At 42.0% G+C, this 19,989-nt stretch overlaps 1 protein-coding gene across 1 annotated transcript in view; it reads left to right on the plus strand.

Annotated features, from left to right (window-relative positions):
• The window catches only part of LOC146644518 (ERC protein 2), a 169,770-nt gene that overhangs the window by 46,799 nt on the left and 102,982 nt on the right, over window positions 1–19,989 (plus strand). The window contains exons 7-8 of the mRNA XM_085393471.1: window positions 14,745–14,882; window positions 18,425–18,613. Of these exons, the coding sequence (XP_085249597.1) occupies window positions 14,745–14,882; window positions 18,425–18,613 (327 nt within the window). The remainder of the gene's footprint in view (window positions 1–14,744; window positions 14,883–18,424; window positions 18,614–19,989) is intronic.

Here is a 19,989-nt window from a genome sequence, read left to right on the forward strand (position 1 = left end):
CATACTCTTGATACCCGTCTTTAACTGAATGTAGCCCTTCCTTTTTAAAGCTAACTCTTCCTTTTCTACTTTCTGCCATCCTTTTATTGGGTTTCCTCTTTGTGCGTTGTAGTTATTTTCACGTTGTCTTTCTTTAGTTTAAAGTCATAATTTCTTCAGTATAGGTTATCTTCTTCTTTCTTTTTCTGTGCTTTGCTTCTCCAACTGCAAAGCCTGTGCAATGCTCTGAATGTCTTTCTTCTCTTGGAAATAGGCCTTTCTCAACATTGCTGTCTCATCCTTTTCTATCTTAAAAGACTTAATATCATCAATCATCTCATTGTTTTCACCATGCAAAGTCCTCCATAAGTGCATCCTTGGTTCTTTGTTCAAAGTGGGGTTTTGTTTTCATGTCCAGTTTCTCCAGCTGGAAAACTTCCCTCATCATTTGAAAGTCTGACTTTTCTTGTAGGCCGCTCTTGCCATGACCATCTTCTTTCTTTTTATGTTGAATGTCTTCCTGCTAAAGACCACTCTTGAGTCCTCTCCTAAAGGCTTTTCTTTCTTCTTCTGTGTCCTCCCTTGCCAGCTGGAAGACATTCCTTGTCTCATAAGACTGTGAGCTCAATGTTGAGTGCACTTTGACTTTGGGTTCACTTTCAGATTTTCAATTTCTGGTCTTTCTTTGCTTTTTCATCTCCGGCTCCTCTTTCATCTTGTTTATCTTCGCCTCTTTGCACAAAGGTTTCTTCCGTGTCTCTTTTTCCAGGTAGACGTGATAGTTTGCCTACTTTTTAAGAGGTTTCTGAAATGGCAAGGACATTTTTGCCAACTTTTTGCTTCTGAAGCACAGCATGTCATTGAAATTCTTTTAGAAGCATAAAGGGGCTGAATTTGTTGGTTGTCTCTACCAGAGGTTTGCGGTTTAATCCAGTCAAGCTATTGTATTTGCTTGTTTGGTTGAGTTTTTTTGGCTTTGGTGTATGTTTGGGGAAGGGTCAACCAAACGGCTATTTACTCAGTTTAATTCAGTTTATATAGTGCAGGCCACAACAACAGTCATATTCACGGTGTTTTAAATTTAAGGTAAAATCCCTACAGTATTAGAGAGAAAAGCCCAATGAGCATGCACTTGGCAGCCATCAAGAGAAAGAACAGGAAGAGACCTCTGGTAGAACCGGCCTCATGGAGGTGCTGTCCATCTGCTGCAGCTGGTTGAGACATGAGAGAAAAGCACAGAGAGATGGAAACAAGACACAAGAGTAACGCTTGGCAAGCTGGTGAGAGCAGTGAGCACAGACCAAGAGCATGCAGTATCTGCCAACCAAGTTAAAGAAGAAAGGTAATGGCATGTAATAGTGATATAGTGCATAACAGTGTGCATAACGGGGGGGGGGGGGGGGGGGGGGGGCTCATTATCATGGTCTGCAACAATCTTTTCTTGCCAGGGTTTATAGCAAAGGTTTTCCAGCACAACGTGTTGTAATGATCTGATCTGTGCAAGGTACTTTTGTGCTGCAGGTCGGTGTAGGTGATATGTTGGAGTTACGCTGAAGGGGGGAAATTATTGGGTCACTGACTTGTGTATTAACTTTCCAACTATTTTAGCTTATGATGAAGATACAAAAGTGCAAAGTAACATCCAGAAACAGCCACCCACTTCCTCGGGCCTGAGTTCAGTTAAGATGGGGAACTGAAAACTGGGAGCCAGTGTGAGTGATGGCATGGGGTTGTATTCGTGCATATGGTGTGAAAAACGTCCGCACCACTATTATGGCTGTTAGTGCTTTGAAGGTGAAACCTTTTTGTAGATGAAGACTCTAAAACGGCTTGTACCCAAAGTCTTTTGTAGGATGTTGTTAAAAGAAGAAGATGTGATGCAACAGAAGAGTAAATGTTGCACTTTTTCTGAAACTGATTGCTGACATTAGATACAAATTCAATGAATTTAATTAAAAACAAAAGAAAGACAAAGAAAGAACTCAGTTTCAGTGTTTCTGTAATTTACATGATTTTTAAACTGGTGTGTTCTGTTGCCAGAAAGCCTTGACAGATATGACTGTATGTGTTTGTGTGGCTAAATAACCCCAAAGAATGTGAGCAAATGTGGTCTTTGGGAGAACCAGCCGTGTCACGTGACTAATCCTTTTATGGTAATATTTTTAAAAAGATATCTTAATGTCATTGCTATCTGGGTCACATTTTTAAGTGGAATGGGAATGCTAGTCATGATCTCTAGATATGATTCCTTTGAAACGTGCACTTCTTTGACTAACTTTGTGCGCACTGTAACCACTCTGTAAACTGACCATTTCGTACTGATTTGTTTCCCAAATTTCCCGTTTCCCAGCAGGCTTGGGCTATAACTTACAGATCTGTGTACAAGAGGAAAGACAGGAGTGTGGCTCGTTTCCTTACCAGTCTTATCCTGTTGAAGTTATTTCGCCACCAGCCCCCACACCCCCAGCTGTGTCTGAAGACTTCTCAGTGTTGAATAAAGTTTTTTCTTTTTTTCTGTGAAAGATAACTCTATCTAAAAAACGTGGGGTTACATTTCCCTCACTAGGGACATTTTGATATGACAAACCGCACAGTTGGGGAAAAGAAAAAAACATCCTGAGAATATTATTTCAATAGCTAAACCATGTGCTGTGTACAAGCACTGCTTTTACTTTCATGACACGATGTAATGAGGTTTAGATTAAATCTTATGGAAAGTGCCAAGCCTCTTCATAAAATTTTCAGCTTCCAGTGAGTCAACTAAACAGATTTCATAGAGCTATTAATCTCTCATATATGTTCCCCCGCTGATGAAAAGAGCTTTGAGGGTTCAGATGATGCATCTGTTTTATCGCGACAGGCTCTCTGTCTTCACTGCAAACAGCACCCGCCACCCAGAGAGCTGGTGAGAATGATAAAGGCTGATGACAGGTCAACTGGTGCATGATATTGGATTCCTGTGTGGGTCAGTGTGTGTCGTTGTATCTAAGAGCAAGAACAGCCTGTTGGATGTGAGTATAATACGATACGGACGGGAGGAAGCTGAAAAAACGAATGTAAATGAAAACAGGACAACAGGTTTGCGGCATCAGTCTCGTTTACTCGCATGTTCTTCGTTGCAGTTTAGCGTCCTTTGCTTTGCCCCGCCCACTCCTGTGTTATCTTGGATTTTTGAATAATTACTGTTTTCTTGCAGTTTTTCTTTTCTGTGGAATTTCTGGTTTAGTTTTCATCTAAACATACTAATTAATGACATATTTAGCTTTCCTCAACAGATTTATTGGTTTCATTTTTTGTATTAATTAACAGCTTCATAAAGATGCAGTAAAGTCACGTTTATGTCTGTGAGGCCCTTTTGAATTTGATATTTAAGGGTTTCTGACATGTGGTGCGTTTTTACCCCTTTTTTAAAATGATTACACAGACGTTGCGACACAGACTAGCTTAAATTGCAGTTTGTGCCATTACTGCCTTGTTCTCTGTTTCAAGAGAGTGAGAGGAATTTTCTCTTGCTGGCATCGACATGGATGTTCACCATGAATTATTGCATGGTACCATGATGTCACTGCTATAGTTTGAGCCCTGGGGTGATTTTAATAGCAAGAGGCTTAATTTAACTAAAAATAATGAGGAAACGGTCTTTGAATGACAAAAAGAAGTTGTGTGGGCATTTTGGTCTTGTGTATCATGCAGAACAGTGGAAGCTCTGTTCAAGCTCTTGGTCTATGAGACCATGACCAATGCATAATGATGCATTTATTTATTTATTTTTTCATTTTTGGTTCTTTTTCTTCTTCCTCTTTCTCTGAGGGGGTAGGGCTGTGGGAGGTACATATGCATGGCCGGTTGTGGTGTGGTTTTGGCTTACATATGTTATTCATGTTCAAACATTGTGGTCATCTCAATCCATATTCATGCTTTTAAAAAGGCTGTCTGTATGCATGGAAGTATAGTATCCCCTATCATGTTGCCTCCTATAGCAACCACAGGCAGGGAGATTGGATTACATGTGCTGCAGACCGAGCACAATGTGTGAATGTTTGTGCGTCTATATGGAAGGATGCCGTGTACACAAGGGCCCCTCTTATAGCTATTATAGTGCTTAGCAGGTCTCGCTCAGACATTCTCAGGGGAACCAACCTCTGTTTGAGTGGATCCTCTGCCAGACCCTTTCAGCACTTGCTCTGGCCTGGTGTCATCACTGGCTCTGGCCTGGTTTCATCAACATGGCTAGCCCTTTGATTGTGAAGAAAAGTAGAGAGAGAAAGAGATTGATATGAAGATAAATCCAGTTGTCCCCTGGCCTTATGCATTTCTTCTTTTTCCTCCCCCACTCAGCTCTCAGCTCACTGTCTCTCTGGAGCAATTGTTCTTCTGTCTTGAATGTTTTATCGTTAATGAGCTTTCACATTGGTTGAAAGATTTTCATTTTAATGTCTCTTGTTGTGATGTCTTCTACATGTTACACCTTTTGTACCCACATAGATATTTCCCAAAACATCCTTCAGTGTTCCACTTTCTCTCTTTGCCATTTCTCCCCCAAATATTTTATACATCGTCCCAACACACTAGTACTGTTGAGTGTGATGCATATGGATAGCAAGAGGAAATGCTGCATGTTGATAGAAGGAAAATGTTAGTCCAGCATTGACACAGTGTTTATTGTGTGTGTGTAGGTGTGTGCGTTTTTGTTACATCTTAACAGGCTTTTTCCGCGTCCACCAACCTTGTGGAGACCAGTAGTTCTCATGGGGGCCAAAGCCTGGTCCTAATGAAGGGGTTAGGGTTTGGGTGAGGCTGTCCACAGTGAAATGTCACTGCAACTTGACAAGAATAGCTGTGCTGACCTTGGAAGTGAAGACAGTTTTGGAAAGTGAGGGCGTTTTGACTGGTTGTCCCTTTTGGACAGACCTTTTGAGACAAAGGCTGTTTTAGCTTAAGAGTTTTTTATAGTTGAGGTTAGAATTAGGTGTATTTTACAGCCAAGTTTGAATTGGTCCTTTTGTTGTCGTGGTTGCAGGTGAGCTAGGGTAGTTAAATAGCTAAACAGACAAACAGATGTGTGCATCTGATTATCACTGAGCATGTCAAACAGTTACCTTTTCTAACCTTGTTAACAAAACAGTGATAACAAGTGTGTCTTTTTTGTGTGGATAGTCACAAGGTGGCTTCAGTTACAGGTTTGAGCGTGTTGAAGACTAAGTATACTGCAAAATCCCTTACTTTCCACCTCTACAAGTTCGCAGTGCATCTCACAGCTTCACTTACCTTTAACTGTTCCCCCGTTGCTGCATGTGTTTCCGCTCGTTTTCTTCTTCTGTGCTCTGTTCCCAGGTGAATTTGAGTATAATTAGTTGCTTGGAGGGCTCAGACGTGATTAAAATGTCTATCTGGAGTGATGCTAACACATTCTGCTGTGGAAACTTTAGTTGCCTGCCCAAATCAACTTGCAGCTGTTGAGGTGAGGCCACGTAGAGGAGGGCTGCCATTGTTAATAAGCGCTTTCAATTAAAACAGGTTATTATGTCTGGTGACACTTTGGTGTAAGATCAGCCCTTAATACTGATGGAAACATGTCCACAGGTTTTGATATAGAAATCTAAAAAGGGTTGTAGTTGTCATCTTTTGGTACTCTTTCTTAACCAGTAGATTTTCTAATCCAAACCAGGAAGCTTTGCTTATTTTAGAGAGTTTTATATTTACCGTTTGAACTGCTTTTTTTGTCATGTCAACAGTCCAAGCCAAATATATTCCATTAAAAAAACAAAATCAGCTCTTCGTACTGCTAAACACACATAATAGTGCGATGTGCCAAAGCAAAGATATATTCATGATTCTCAGGGGATAAAAGGGGTAAAAGGTGTTCCAGCAGGTCTGTTGGAAGACCTCTGATTACACCGGCTACATGCCAGTCAGTTTGCTCGTCTATTTTCCAGTATATGCCTTTGTTGCACACATCTGTAGGATTCTGTGTGCGTATTCCAGGTGAGTGCTTGTGTGTGCAGCAGCTCAGAGATCCGTGCAGATAACTCTTCACATCTACGTTCATGTTCCTGCTTTAGTGTGTGTGATCTTGATAGATCTGTGATGAGGCCACCAATGCCTTTCATCCTAATGGATTCCAGCTGACCAATCACAGCGCAGAGACACGGCTGCAGATAAGCCCATCGTAGCTGGGGAGGTTCTGGTAAACTGCCTGTGATAGGCCTCCCTGTATCCCCCTCTGTTCCTATCAGCAATCAGCCAGGGTTAATGGTGAGAGCCTGAGGCTGGCTGATTGGAGCCAGGCTACACATCAGTCAAGACAACCCTAGCATTGGGCCATATGTCAGCCCCCAGCTATTCCAGGCCATCTTTTGCCTGACCACAAATACATACTTCAGTTCAAGTAATCAAATGTGTTTGATGATTCTCCAACTCAATGAAGAGCTCAAATCTGACTGTATCATGATGATGACACGCTATCACTCACGCTGACCTGCTTCCACCACAGTTGCTGGCAGTCCAGTGTTAGTGTTTCATAAAATTAATGCCTAATACTATCAGGAGAAAATGGGTCAAACTTTGACCACTTGGAGTTGAATTATACGACTGTACACTGCATTTCACTTGTCTGACCAGATCACTGTAAAGTGGGCCTGGGTCAGAAGCCACAGGTGGAGACAGCTGCTGTGGTCCCCGCCGGGTGGCCAGTCTTTCTTTCTTTCTTTCTTTCTTTCTTCCTTTGTTTCTTTCTTTCTGATCAAAGGACGGCCATTGCCTCCCTCCAAAGTGAAGAAAAAGAAAAGATTTAATACTAATGGTGCTGGGAGCAGAGGACTAAAGCATCGGGGTAATTACCCAGCAATCATTGCAGCATTCCACAGCTGAGGGGGGCAGAGATAGGGTCTGGAGTCTAAAGATCGTGGACGTGGATCAACTTGGCCAACGCACACAGACACATTCACATACGGCCTAGCTTGCACAAGTGCAGTCTGTCTGGGTCTGCAGGAGTCTCTCCCCGCTCACTTTGCTATTTGGTCAACCAGAATAAATCAGTGGGAAAACAATGCTTGCTTCGTCTTTCTGTCTGCACCTCCGTCATCCCCTTTGTCTGCAGGTCTGTGGGTGTTGTATCTCTACACGTGTGTGGGTTCATGTCTAATTGATATGTATGAATGCACGTGGAAGGTTTCTGAGTGAATTACTTTCTGGAAGAATGTGCGGAGAGAGGGGGAGGACGTCTACTTGTCAAATGTGTAAATGTTATATGTAGCCCCCATTGCCTGACCCCAGCCCAACATTCGTGATAATAATCACAACCTGATTGTGTGCCTGTATTCTTCAGAGGCTGGAACTGTATGTTCAGAATAAGCCACATGTTACAATGAAAGTCCAGAAGTATACAAGTGGAGATGATTTCCTGCTTCTTTGGGTATGTATTCAAATCAAAGTGTCTTTGCACAAGCTCTACACGAACAGTAGACCTTGTATATTAGGCTACTTGAATATTCTATAAATGTTGCCATTGTTTGGATGCATCTGTTACGTCAGTGTCGAAACAGTCTAAAGAGGTGTTTGTAGTTCAGATAGGCTGTGTTATATCTGCAGAACGAGCCTCTCTACTTTTAGCCAACAAGCAAAGTTAAAATAACTGTAAACCATTGCCTTTTATCCATCTCACAGCTGCCCTCATTTGTTCCCAAGATCTTATCTGAAATTACTCAGACCCCTATTATAATTTTGTGTGCACGCACTTTTCCCCCCAATTGGTAGGTTGAGGTGGTGGGAGGTTAAATATTTAATTCCTAACGTTTTTGTTGTTGTTGTTTTTTTCCTCTCTAACTGGCTTTTCAATTATAAGCTCTAGTGAAGCAGAAACGCTTATGCTTTGGCTACTTTGTTATACACGTTTTACTCTGGAGCCTGTTGTTCAGTGTGGCCTCTTTGTCCAAATTCTTTTTTTCGACCTATTTAACATAATATCTGACCAGAAAATTTGTGGGTGTTCTGCTTTAACCTAGTTCATGTATTGAGGTCATTTTATGCTCATTTAGAGGTTACCAATTTTATTTAGTGCCTGTGCTTTAACAGAAGCCCTTTCTTTCATGTTCAGAAAACATATTTTCTTCTCTCTCATGCTGTTCATTAATGCAGCGCCTTCTGTGGATAACACTGTTTCAGCTCCTCCCTCTTCAAGACCGCGCTCCCTCTGAAAAGCCCAATTTGCTGTTATTGGCCAGCTGGTCTGGTGAAAAAGAAAAGAAACGGATAAAAGGAAACATGCTTTTGTTACCACAGCTTCTGTGAGTACAGGCATATCTCTTTAAGAACTTTCTGTAAGGAAAGAAAAAAGGAGGCTGAACCAGAATTGGACTCCTGCATACACCCCTTTATGTTTTCATGCATTTCCAAAATTACTTGCAGTATGACCAGCTACTCTTTTTTTCATATGTAGATTTTTACAAAAGGTTTGCAGTTAAAATGCAGGTATCCAAACACATCCTTTGTTTATGGCTTGGACAATGTCTTCCACCCCATGCATGAAGCTGTTGCAGAAGTGGAGAGCTCCTTCAGTGCCAGACTGCTGCATGCTAGGTGCACAGACGAGCGTTATCGCAGGTCCTTTCTCCCAGCAGCTGTTCGACTGTTGGACTTTATTCTTTGCTTTTTTGGGAAACTGCATGCTCCATCTGCCTGTCACTTTGCTGCTGGAACACTTGAATTTCCCAAATGAGGGACAATAAATGATATTCCTATCTTCTAAAATATAATATGACCTCTTAAATGAGCTCATACAATGAGAGTTGCTTGCTTGTAAACATATATAAGAAAGTAGCCTTGAATTATAAGGGTTTTTATGTATTCTTGCTTGTCTGTGAGCACAACGTGAATGTCTGTTTACATTTGTGTATGTTTACGTGCCTTTGTGGCTGCATACAAATGAGAGCATATGTTTCTCTAAAGAACACAGAGCACCTTTGTATTTGTGAGCAGTCACTGGTGGTAAGAAGCAGAATGAATGTTGGGGTAATGGTGAGGAAGCTTCTGTAAGAGTTACAATCCGTAGTTGTAATCGTAGTGAAACCCGTAGAGAATTCTGTTTCTTTCGCTTGCTTCCAGTTGCATTTCAGCTGGTTTTTTTATTCTTGGCTCTGCCTGCTTGTCTGCCTCTGCATGCTCCTTTTTGGTCTCATGGCATTGCCGAGCACTGACATGAAGTCACATGCAAGCACACAGTAGCAGAACACGTTTGTGCAATTAGCTAAGCTGCAGCAAAGTGTTGGACAACACTTCAAAAGAGCTAAAAAAAAAATCTGTTTGCATTATTTAATTAAGTAGTAACAACATTGTTTAACAGCTGTTTTTCTTGTTTCTCTGTAATAACTTTACTTTTATAGCCATTTATTACTAATAAATGTGTAATTATATATACAAATGTTATTCTCCTGTTCACAAATGCAAGGTTGGAAAAGAATATTATATATACTTCTCCTCTAAAGCCTAGGTGGTCGAGATATACCTCTTCATAAACATGGACAGTGTCATTTGCTCTCTTTGATGTGCAGCAGTACATTAGCAAAATTAAAAATAAATGACTTTTTCCTCATTAAGCAAAGTGTGGATGATTCCAGAACCTGAGCATCACACTTCACCTAACTCCTCTCTGGGGCACCACTCGTCTTGTGACGTCATTGTGCTTTGCCGCTACGGTCGATAACCAATAATGAATCTTCAAGCAGAGCTGCACAACATTAGGAACGACATCTGATGGGAATCTGGGAAAGGTGTTGAAGGTCACTGTGTCGTGTTGGCGTTCACATTCTCAGCCATACACCTCAGTACTGGTGAATCTGCTGTTAGGGAATGATGGGAATGGTAGGAAATTTCCTTTTCTGCATTGTTGATGCTTCCTGGTATTGCTACCAAAAGTAAAATGAAGCAGTGTTTTGAGTGTTCGTGGATTTCCAGGTTGTGCAGGTAAAATCTGAAGCCAGAGAAGACATTATGTCCTTTGTGTCACTCTGCTCTGTAAAGTGAAGGTAAACAAGATAACTCACTGTATATACACACTTCAAAGAACTTAGTGGTAATGAATCACACAGTTGAAAGCAAATCCCTGATATTAAATCTAAAGGATCCGTTCCAAATTAAACAGGGAACTTATGACGGCATATTACCACATGGAGGCGCCAACATACATATTATCGGTCTTTCCATTCTGCCAGTTTTGCCCATGTTGTTGCATTTCATAGACAGAGATGGGGGGTGATGGTGGGACATGGGTTAAATGAAGTGCAAGCACACCCACCTCACGCTGAAAAGGTCACCGTGTTCCCTGTTCTTCATGACATAGGCTGTGTTTCTCTTTGAAGAGCCGTGTCTGAGTGCTCAGAAGCAGGAAGGAGCCCTTTTATTAATCCAGGAATCAACAGCCTTTGATGGCTGGAGATGGGAACAATATGCGTGCGCACACATTTAAGCATGCACTACCATGGCTGCGTGTGATTGCGGAGTGCTTGACATAGCGGTATGATATTTCCAGCATGTAGATGTCCGTACTGTTTCTGTTTAACGGTGACCTAGATTTCTCTAGAGGAATACGCGTACAGTTACTGCATGTTGTTCACTTTGCTTTTATTGTTTTTGCTTATGTGTGTGTGTGTTTGAGCATATGAAAGCATGCGCACATGGATGTCAGCGCCAGGATCTTTGGGTTTTACAGTTGTCGCCGTCATATTTTCAGAGGCGATGACAAGTAAGTTGCCTTTCAAAAAGTGCACCCAATTATTGTTTGGTATTTTTATTGGTACAAAAGTGTTTTAAAAATACAAATGATTGTATTTTTATGGTGGTCACACTCCACCCTGGTCTCCTTTGTGTTCTGGAGAAATGATTCCTCTGGCAGCCACAGAGTTCTAGTTCTTAGTTGGCTGGACGACAGACGGGTCAACCGGGTTTGTGGTTCTCCTCCGGAACAAGCTGCTTTTAGATGACCATTTTTTGCCAGAGACACAGAGCCTGATACTTCTTTCCCGTTACTTTAGAACTCAGCTTGTGTTAATTATATTTAACAGACTACAACTGTAATGCAAAAACACGGTTCCCAGCGGATTTGCAAGAACATCGAACAAATGGAATAAAGTGTTTTGCTGTGTTTCATTTTTTTAGCTGCGTGTTTGAACTCCCTATCAATAGCATCTTCAGAGTCAAGGTCAGTGATAGGTATACATCAGCACTCCCACTTTTAATGAGAACCTATTCCTGCAATATCAGCTTTTTGATAACTTTATCAGAGTGAAAACAGCGTGGCTGTAAAAAGCAGAGCGCCATGTGTGTGGGAGATGACTGAGACAGACGTCATGGTTTCTCAAGAGGATACACACTTACTGAAACGGAGAGTCCACATCGCAGTGCCTGGTCTGGAAGATGGCTGCCGTAGGTGGTCCGCTTCCATGGGGAGGTGTGTTTGGTTGGAGAATGGTATGACATATGCCCAATAGTTCAGTGATAAAAGGCTTCAGTGTGTGTGTGTGTGTGTGTGTGTGCATGCACGTGTTTGCGTTTGCATGCACGTGTGTGTGCATGGAAGGAAGAGAAAGAGAGATGCGGGAGTTTAGTTTGAGGTCGCCTCATGCACAGGGAGATAAAATGAGCGACTGCTGTTCTCATCATAACAACCGAGCTACTGGAAGAGAGGCCCCCTCTCTCCCGAAAAGGCACACAGCTGCCCTGCTCCTCGCCTGTCCACACAGGACATTTCTCCTAAGAGTGCGCGATTGAAGTTTGAGAATTCTGATAGAATTCCTTGCCCTCTTTCCCATATCCGCGATTCGCTCGGCTTATTTTGATCCGCTGCTATAAGGTTTAAGTTGCTTCTAATGTTTTTCTGCACAATTTCACAGCGGGCCAAGCGACGAGGCTAAATATTTCATCGAGCGGTTGTTATTTTGTAGGACCAGGCCAAAGCAAACTTAAGACTGGTGAAGAATGTAATCATTTATCTAAGGACCAGGGGTGACATGCTCAATTTGGCCTAAAATAGGGCTCTATGTAGCCCACAGGGACAAGGGTGTGCATGAGTGCATGTGTACTGTATGTTTTGGTGTGTGCGTTTGGCCAACAAGGCCACTGAGTCCCAACAACCAGAGGCCACAAAGTTTGTTTTCATGTATTTCCTCCTTTATTTCTTGCATTTTGTTACAGAGTTAAGTCTCGAATAATCTGTCAGCCTTGACTAAGAATTGTGTATTTGTTGCTTTGACTTGCGTGCACTTACATCCCAGTTAAGTGAAGTAAATAAAAGCACTTCTTTGGTCCATTCATTTCAAATGAGAGAAACATGAAAGAATGAATGGAGCAACCCATATACCCCTCCCTTTTCTCACAGTGTCCATCCTAAAATACCATCAAACACACCCATGGCAATCATGAATTACTGGGAACTTTATCTAAGTCTGGTAGTGTGAAGCTTTCCCATCATTCCCTGAAGGCTCTAATGTTTCTATCGGTCGTGGACTAACCTAGCAGAGCCTTTAGCTTGGTTGTGTAATGACTGTTATTAACCTATCAAGATCAGCCGAGGGGTCTTGGCTGCGTTTTCCAGCCCCTTCTATCACTTTCCCTCAAATCCCAAAACCAAGATGGCTCCCTTAAAGCCTCACTCTTGCCCTCCAGGGAGCAGAAAACACCAAAGTCGAGTCTAATTGGATTCATTTGTAAAATAGCTGCAGAGATTTGAACATTATCTATCTATGCACCCATGACTGGAATGCAACTTTTTTTTACCCTGCCACTTTTGCAGTAAAACTGTGGTCTCTTGGTGGCCCGGAGGGCTTTTGAAAAATTGGAATCTCATGTTCATTAAACAACGAATCCCTTTTGTTGTACGACGGTGAGGGTTAGGCTTACAAGCCCTGATCTGAGAATGGATCACTTGGGTCAGTTGTGTTATTAATTCATTGCAGCGGTGAGGGAATGGGACACTTTGTCTGTTGAAAGCAAAAACCTACTAAAGAAGAAGAACGTAATCTTTTTTTCATGATAATCATATTAATCCAGAATTCAAGGGAATATCAGATGTGCTTGTACAAGTCCCTGTCACCATATTAACATGCATTATCATCAGATGTCCCTTGGAAACTAATTTGTAGACCTCTGGAGTCTCATTGCATGGCACTGTATCCTGCTCCAGCTGCATCTGTTAGTGTTTTGTTTTGGTACAGCTCAGAGCGTTTTGTGTTTGTGTGCTTTTGTGTGTGTGCGTCCGTGCTTTTGTTCTGTTTTGCAGATGTTCATCAGATAAAGACTATTACACCACCACTTTAGCAACATGAGGTTAACTGCAAAAAGGCAGATGTCCTGCAAGTCAATGGGCTGAATTAACTCTTAGTATAAAACTACTAAACTGATAAAGTGAATGTTGTTAATGCCACACTGTCTGTTGGACATAGATTCAAGGAATGGGAGTCGCTGTCCACTCTGCTCTCTGGCCACTTTGTTAGGTACACCTTGCTGCCAGTTTGGATCCCTTTTACTTTTGGAACTTTCTCCGTTTACATTACACAAATTCAACAAGGTGCTGTAAGCATTTCTCAGAGATTTTGTTTCTTGCTGTCATGTGAGGAACCACGGTCGATCCATGGTGCAGATCTCTCATTACACCACACGTCTAAGGTGACTGTACAGGGGGCTGAGAGGGTCCAAGTGTGCCAAAAAAATATCCCCCACACCTCTACTGACCTGAACTCTTGATAAGCACCGGGTGAACGCTTTCATGATTTTTAAGACAAATTCTGGACCGTCATCCAAATGTCACGGCAGAAATGGAAACTCATTCAGGCACTTTGCCCCCCAATCTTCTATTTTCCAGTTTTTGTGAGCCCATGTTAATTACAGCTCAATTTCCTGTTCCTAGGTGACAGGAACGGTACGCGGTGGTCTTCTGCATCGTAGCCAGTCTGCTTGAAGGAGATGCTCTTTTGCATACCTTGGTTGCAACGAGTGATTATTTGAGTTATTTTGCTTTCTTGTCAGCTGGAAGCAGTCTGTTCATTCTTCTTTGACCTTTTATGCCATGGGGACTGCAATTCACTGCCTATTTTCTCATTTTCAGATAATTCTCTGTAAACCCTAGAGATGAGACCCTAGTGGGCCAGACCCTGTAAAAGCTCAGGACACAAATACAGCAAGAAACTGTAGAAATGACAGAAAACCATCTACACACAGTAATATAAAGAAAAAAAGGCATTTTATGTGATACAAGTGACAAGAAACACAAGAGCTGTGGTGCAGTAGATTAAAACATAGAATAATATAAGTATTCCACAGCCACAGAGAAGTGCACTGGTGTTTTTACTGTTCCAATAGACAGACATACAATAAATGTATTTGCATGCTGTGCTTCCATCTATAATTCTTGTGATGCAAACTGCTATATCGAGGCTTTCACTGCTGCTTGTCTCTGAGACGTCACATCAGAATCGATGACAAAACAGCAGGAAAATGCAGTCAGAAGCTCTACAAACGACTCAGTGTTTTGATTCCTCTTCTAGATGGGTCCCCAGGGGCCAAAAAGTATGTGTGCGGTTCATGGGTACAAACAATCTCCAGTTGTGAGCCTTCAGTTGGTTACAACTGGGTAAAAATGCTACTTAACTTTCCAAGTTTGGTCTAAACTTTTGTGTGACTCCATCAGTCATGATGAATATTTTGTGTTTGTTTAACAACAATATTCCACTGGTGGGATTTCCTTTGTTTTCACTCTCATTGTTCTTCCTCCCCAGATTGAGAACCTGCTGGAGCAGTTAAAGGACAAGGACAAACAGGTGGCTGGATTGAGGGAAAGGGTTCAGGGCCTTCAAACCGACTCCAGCAACACAGACACGGCTCTGGCTACACTGGAAGAAGCTTTATCAGAAAAGGTAAGAGTGATGGGGAAAAGCACTGTAAGTATCCAAAAAGAAAAGGTGAAAATCAACACTCAAGGATTGAGTTTCAGAGAGATGTTGTCCTGTTTGTTGCTGGATGGATGGAAGGTGTAAAGGACAAAACGCTTGAAAAATGTGAAAGTCCGCTGGTTGGTGTGGAGTAATGTGGAAAGTTTTACCCTTTCAGGCGTTTCAGGGAAGCTAGGATATGACTTATGGTTTAATTAATTTTCATGCTTTACTGTGACTCACAGCCATAATTTAACGACATAAAATCCTAATTTATAGGCTTAGACCACACTAGATGTGGTCCTATCTGTAAGTAGTAAGGGAGAGAATGAGGGACTGGTAGAGGGGAAGTCTATGGTGAACACACACAGAGGATTAGTCCATGTCTATAACTGGGCCGGGCGCAGGGAGGGAATGATGTATAGAATGAGGAGGATAAAGGTTTCAAATGTAAGAGAAATGGAGCGATGGAAAAGCTGAGTGGCAGAAGAGGCACAGCCCCGATGGTAGAGGTGGCCTTAGAATTAATGGGGGGAGAGGTCAAGGAATGCAAGGGTGAAGGCAGAGTGAAAAATGTTAGTTTTAATAAGGAAAGGAGAAAAAACAGTGCTGGGCAAATACATGGAATAGAAATGCAATAACAGATAACAAAGCTATGCACAGAGAAGAAGTCAAACATACTGTGCACATGCCATGCGATGTAAAGTCTCAGTGGGATGTAGTCAGTACTTGCTGAGTGTTATTCTAATATTAGGTTTGTATCCGATGGTGCATCCTCAGTTTCTCTCCTCCTCTTCTCTTTAAGCTTTCTATCACAATAAAGGCCTTCAGATAAAATAAGAAAGGACAACTGTACAGACAAATAAACACAATAATTGGGCCCAATGAAGATCTGTAATGCTCCAACATAAGACTCAGATTTGTGTATACAATAACACAACAAATAAAGCAGTTAATTAAGACAGTATTGCATCTGTCTACATGAATAGGAGGATTCAGTGTAGACATAATCATTGTGCTTAACAGCTGCCATGTGATCCAAGGTCAACCAAACAGACTTACTCCACATGGGAAATAGATGGGCTGGATGTTCGTTGTAAACACTTATTGTCTGTTGTTTTTTTTGAAATATGAGAGAGCAGCTGGTCACCATGAAGCTCACCAGCACAGAGCAAGCCTGCTGCCACTCACAGGAAAATCACCTTGCTGGCCGATGTGCTTCTTTTCTTTTTTATGTTTAAATCTTTACACATTGAGTTAACGCTCTTCCAGGGCAAAGACGTTCCTGTAAAGAAGCTGAGAAACTGAAGCAAATGATTGCATTGAATAATGGTGTTATTTTTCTTGTCTACACAAATCTTTAGTGATTTGTTTATGGATTTGCAGTCATGGTTTAATGGTGCCAGCGATCTTTAACTGCAGACCTGCTTCAACAAAGAAAGAGTTTGATGTGAATTGCTTTACACAGCATCACCATGGAGATGTCACATCCTGGTCTAGCAGTATATACATTCTGTCTTGAAGTGACTGGCTTGATTTCAGACGGACTCCGTCTCTCCTCGCTTTGTTGCATGTTTAAAGTTGTTGCTAGCTCACATGTGTTGTTACTATAGGCTAAAGAATTATCATCTTGGCGCTGGAGGCTAAGAAATGGTTCCCATTTACATGTTTGTTTGCACAGCAGGCTTAAAGATCGATACTGGTTTACATTTTGTTGGCACTGGGTGCTGGTTAAGAGTTCACAGTTAGGACAGTTGTGAATGTCCAGCTGTACTGCACTGTTATGCAGTGGATGCCACGTTTGTACCTCTGCCACTGAGCATTTGAGCCTTTGCATTTGCTGTTATATATTTCTCTTGGCTTGCAGGAGCAACACTTGGAGTCCTGCATGCGATTGTACAGATTTCAAAGAGTTTTAGCTCATATAGTAAGTGTCACTGTGGAATTATCTTTCAGGCAGTCTGTTTAGACACCGATAATGTGAAAACCAGCCTAAGTGGAATCAAATACAGGAGTGTCTGACTTCCTTTTCCTCTCTCTGTATGTGTTCTTGTTTATCTCTGTTATTTCCTTGATTGTTATTTAATTGACCTGCAGCCTTTGATTGTATCTATTCAATCAAGAAGGGTTTACAGTAAGCTCACACATTTTGTCTGTTAATAGATTAGAAGCTGGTTAATGAGGGTTTCAGTGTATTCGCAGCACACAGAGCGACACAGCACATAGATGTTTTCACTTAAAATGGTCTTTTAGCACCAGCATTTGTTTTCGTTGCACATAGCCTTGCATAATGGCACAATAAACTGTAAATCCCTCTTCTGCGCCGGCCCATTTGTTTACCCAGAAACCACTTCTGATGCAGCCTACATATTATTCAGCTGTGATGAGGAGAATGCTGGCAAGCTTTTCAGACTTTGTGGTCAACACAGGGCGTGTGTAATGTGTTTACGAGCACGAGTGTGTGTCTTGCTGATCACAAACTCTGTCACAAACCTGCTCTTGGAGCCAGTCACTAGCCACACTGCTGTGGTTCTAATTAACAGGCTGGGGCACTGTGCCCATGCTGAGCACTGCTCTGTAGTGCATGTATGTGTGCTTGTCTATGATGTCATATGTGTGTTTTCTGTTGTTTATGTGTGCAGTACACTTGGGCCTCATAGAGCCAGATTTATTATCATACCCTGGTGTCTTTCTCTAAGCCCCAGACATCCTAGATATTCATAAAGTGGGCAGAGTCAGGACCTGTTAGCCAAGCAGTCTCTCTCCCTTGCCCTCTCCGTGTAGTGATGTACTGTGCCAGGGCTAGTTAGTGCAGTATTTGTCCAATTACCCAGGACTTTAAAGTTGCCAATCATGCGGTGATGCCACGTCGTAAAGTCTCATTGCTGAGCTGTGCTCTGCGCCTAAATAAACACCTGAATAAACACCCTGGTAATCATTTCAGTCCACACCTAAACACGCACACATTCACTTTAACACGCACACCTTGCTCAACCTCCCATGTGGTGGACTTGGTTTAAGGCCAGAGCTGTTGTCCTGCTGTCCAACATGATTAGAGAAAGGAGCAAATGATGTTTGTGACATTGCAGCTCGGTTTATCAGCAGGCGGTGTGGTTGTTAGAGAGTGATCTACAATACTGCCTAATTCACCCACAGTAAATCTGTCTGTCCCTCAGCCCTTCTCTTCCTTCCTCCTCTTTCTGTTCTACTTGGCTCCCATCCCTTTGTGTCACTGCGATTATTTATAGCAGTATTATTTATGGTGGGCATTTATGAGTTTGTCTTTGGCCACACTTTGTAAAGAATGTTGGAGATCCTATTTGGCAAGATACTGCCGATAATGATAGGAAAAAATTATAATGGCACAGGGCTGGTAATCCTTTGCACAATGGATGGAAAACTGATTTATTTCATGTCGTTTCTGCTTCGTGTAATGAACATACTTTTGTGCAGATTTTTTCTTATTCCTACGTATACTTGCCAAATCAGTTTTTATTTTACCTTCTTATACTTTCTCACTGTCTCAGGAGCGAGTGATTGAAAACCTCCGGGAACAAAAGGACCGGGAGGACAGGGTTCGGCTGGAGGAGCTGGAGCAGCTGAGAAAGGAGAACCACGAATTAAAAGACAAACTGTCAGTCATGCACCCCCAGAAACAGCCTCAGAACCAGCTCGGTAACCCCAGCCCATCCCAGAACCAGAGACCAGATGCAGAGGTCAGTGTGGACTCAAGTATTATCTATTGATGTTTAGATAATAGAAAATACAAATGTGTGTGCAGTATGCATGGCTCTTACATTTTGCGCAAAAATGGTTTTGCAGTCATTGAACACAGGCACTGTGAACACACAAGAGAGGTGGTCTGTTATGTGTGTGGACTGCAGACATACAGCCATCAGTACAACCACTATATGTTTGTTGTGCTTGTAATATGCTTCCTGTACCTTGTACTTACTATGCTAACGTTTACAATAAGAGTAATTCCACATTATTACCTCCCCGTGAGCATCAACAATATAGTTAGCAACTTCCTAGCAGAGGGCCTGCCTGCACTTTGTCCCACGGGATAAAAGGATGAATTAAGAGAGAGTGATTTATGGATCTGAGAGATCCTGTATCCCTGTGCGGGTGCCAAGTCGAGGGCCTTGCAATCTTTTTTCTCTCCTTCTTTCTTCTCCTAGGCTTACAAGCCAGGACAGACCCCTGTCCTGCCAGAATTTATGAGAATGTTTTCTTTTATACTCATAATAAGCGTACACACATCTCATTCCTGTGAAATGATATCTTCTTGGATGTTGATGCCGCACCACATGAAAGTGGCAGCAGCTCAATAACTTTTTGTAGCAAACAGATTCGCACTGTGGCAGAAGTGCTGCCATAATTAGACTGTTTTGTGTACTCCGCAGCAATCAAATCTGTTATGTAAACTTAGAGATTCTTCAAAAAGACCGATGACGGTTGTGTACCTGTATACATGCGTGTGTCTCTGTCGGCATGTCCCTGCATGCCAGCACAAAAGCAACTGTCGATACGTCTGCTGTTTGTGTCTGCGTGCATTTAAATGCGGCGGTGTTGTTGATCCTGTAGCGCTGTGGCACAGGACAGGCTATGCTATAAGTATTTGGGAGGTCACTGGGGAATTATGTTGGCGCTTGATTAGATCCTGATCAAACTTATCTACCACTCCTTCATGAGTCCTTCAGCGCAGAGACGTCTGCTGACTGCTGCTTTTACTTAACAAATTCTAGGCATCGTAAAAGCTGTGCTCCAAGGTTTTGTATGGCAAAGTTATCAAATTGCGACAACATTTAATTAACAATTTAAATCCAGTGTTAAACGCTACACTTTGTTGTGTCAGTTCTTGCTCTGACTCAGTCAGATCAGTGCAAAGCTTTTTATGGCAGCTTGCTCTCCCTGTCTAGTTTGAATGCACTAATAAAAGCTGGGCGTTTGTATTGAATATTTCGTCATTGTATGCTTAAAATTTGAATAAAAGTTGAATACTACTAGGTCCAGTAATCGGTGATTGGACTGCCAAGGCCTCTGCCTTTGCCACCCACATACCACAGAACTTGATAGACCCTTCTGTGTT

The sequence above is a fragment of the Rhamphochromis longiceps genome, linkage group LG20 (assembly GCF_057381845.1).
Source record: "Rhamphochromis longiceps isolate RC_006_pf linkage group LG20, R_longiceps_female_GT1.1, whole genome shotgun sequence".
NCBI lineage: Eukaryota > Metazoa > Chordata > Actinopteri > Cichliformes > Cichlidae > Rhamphochromis > Rhamphochromis longiceps.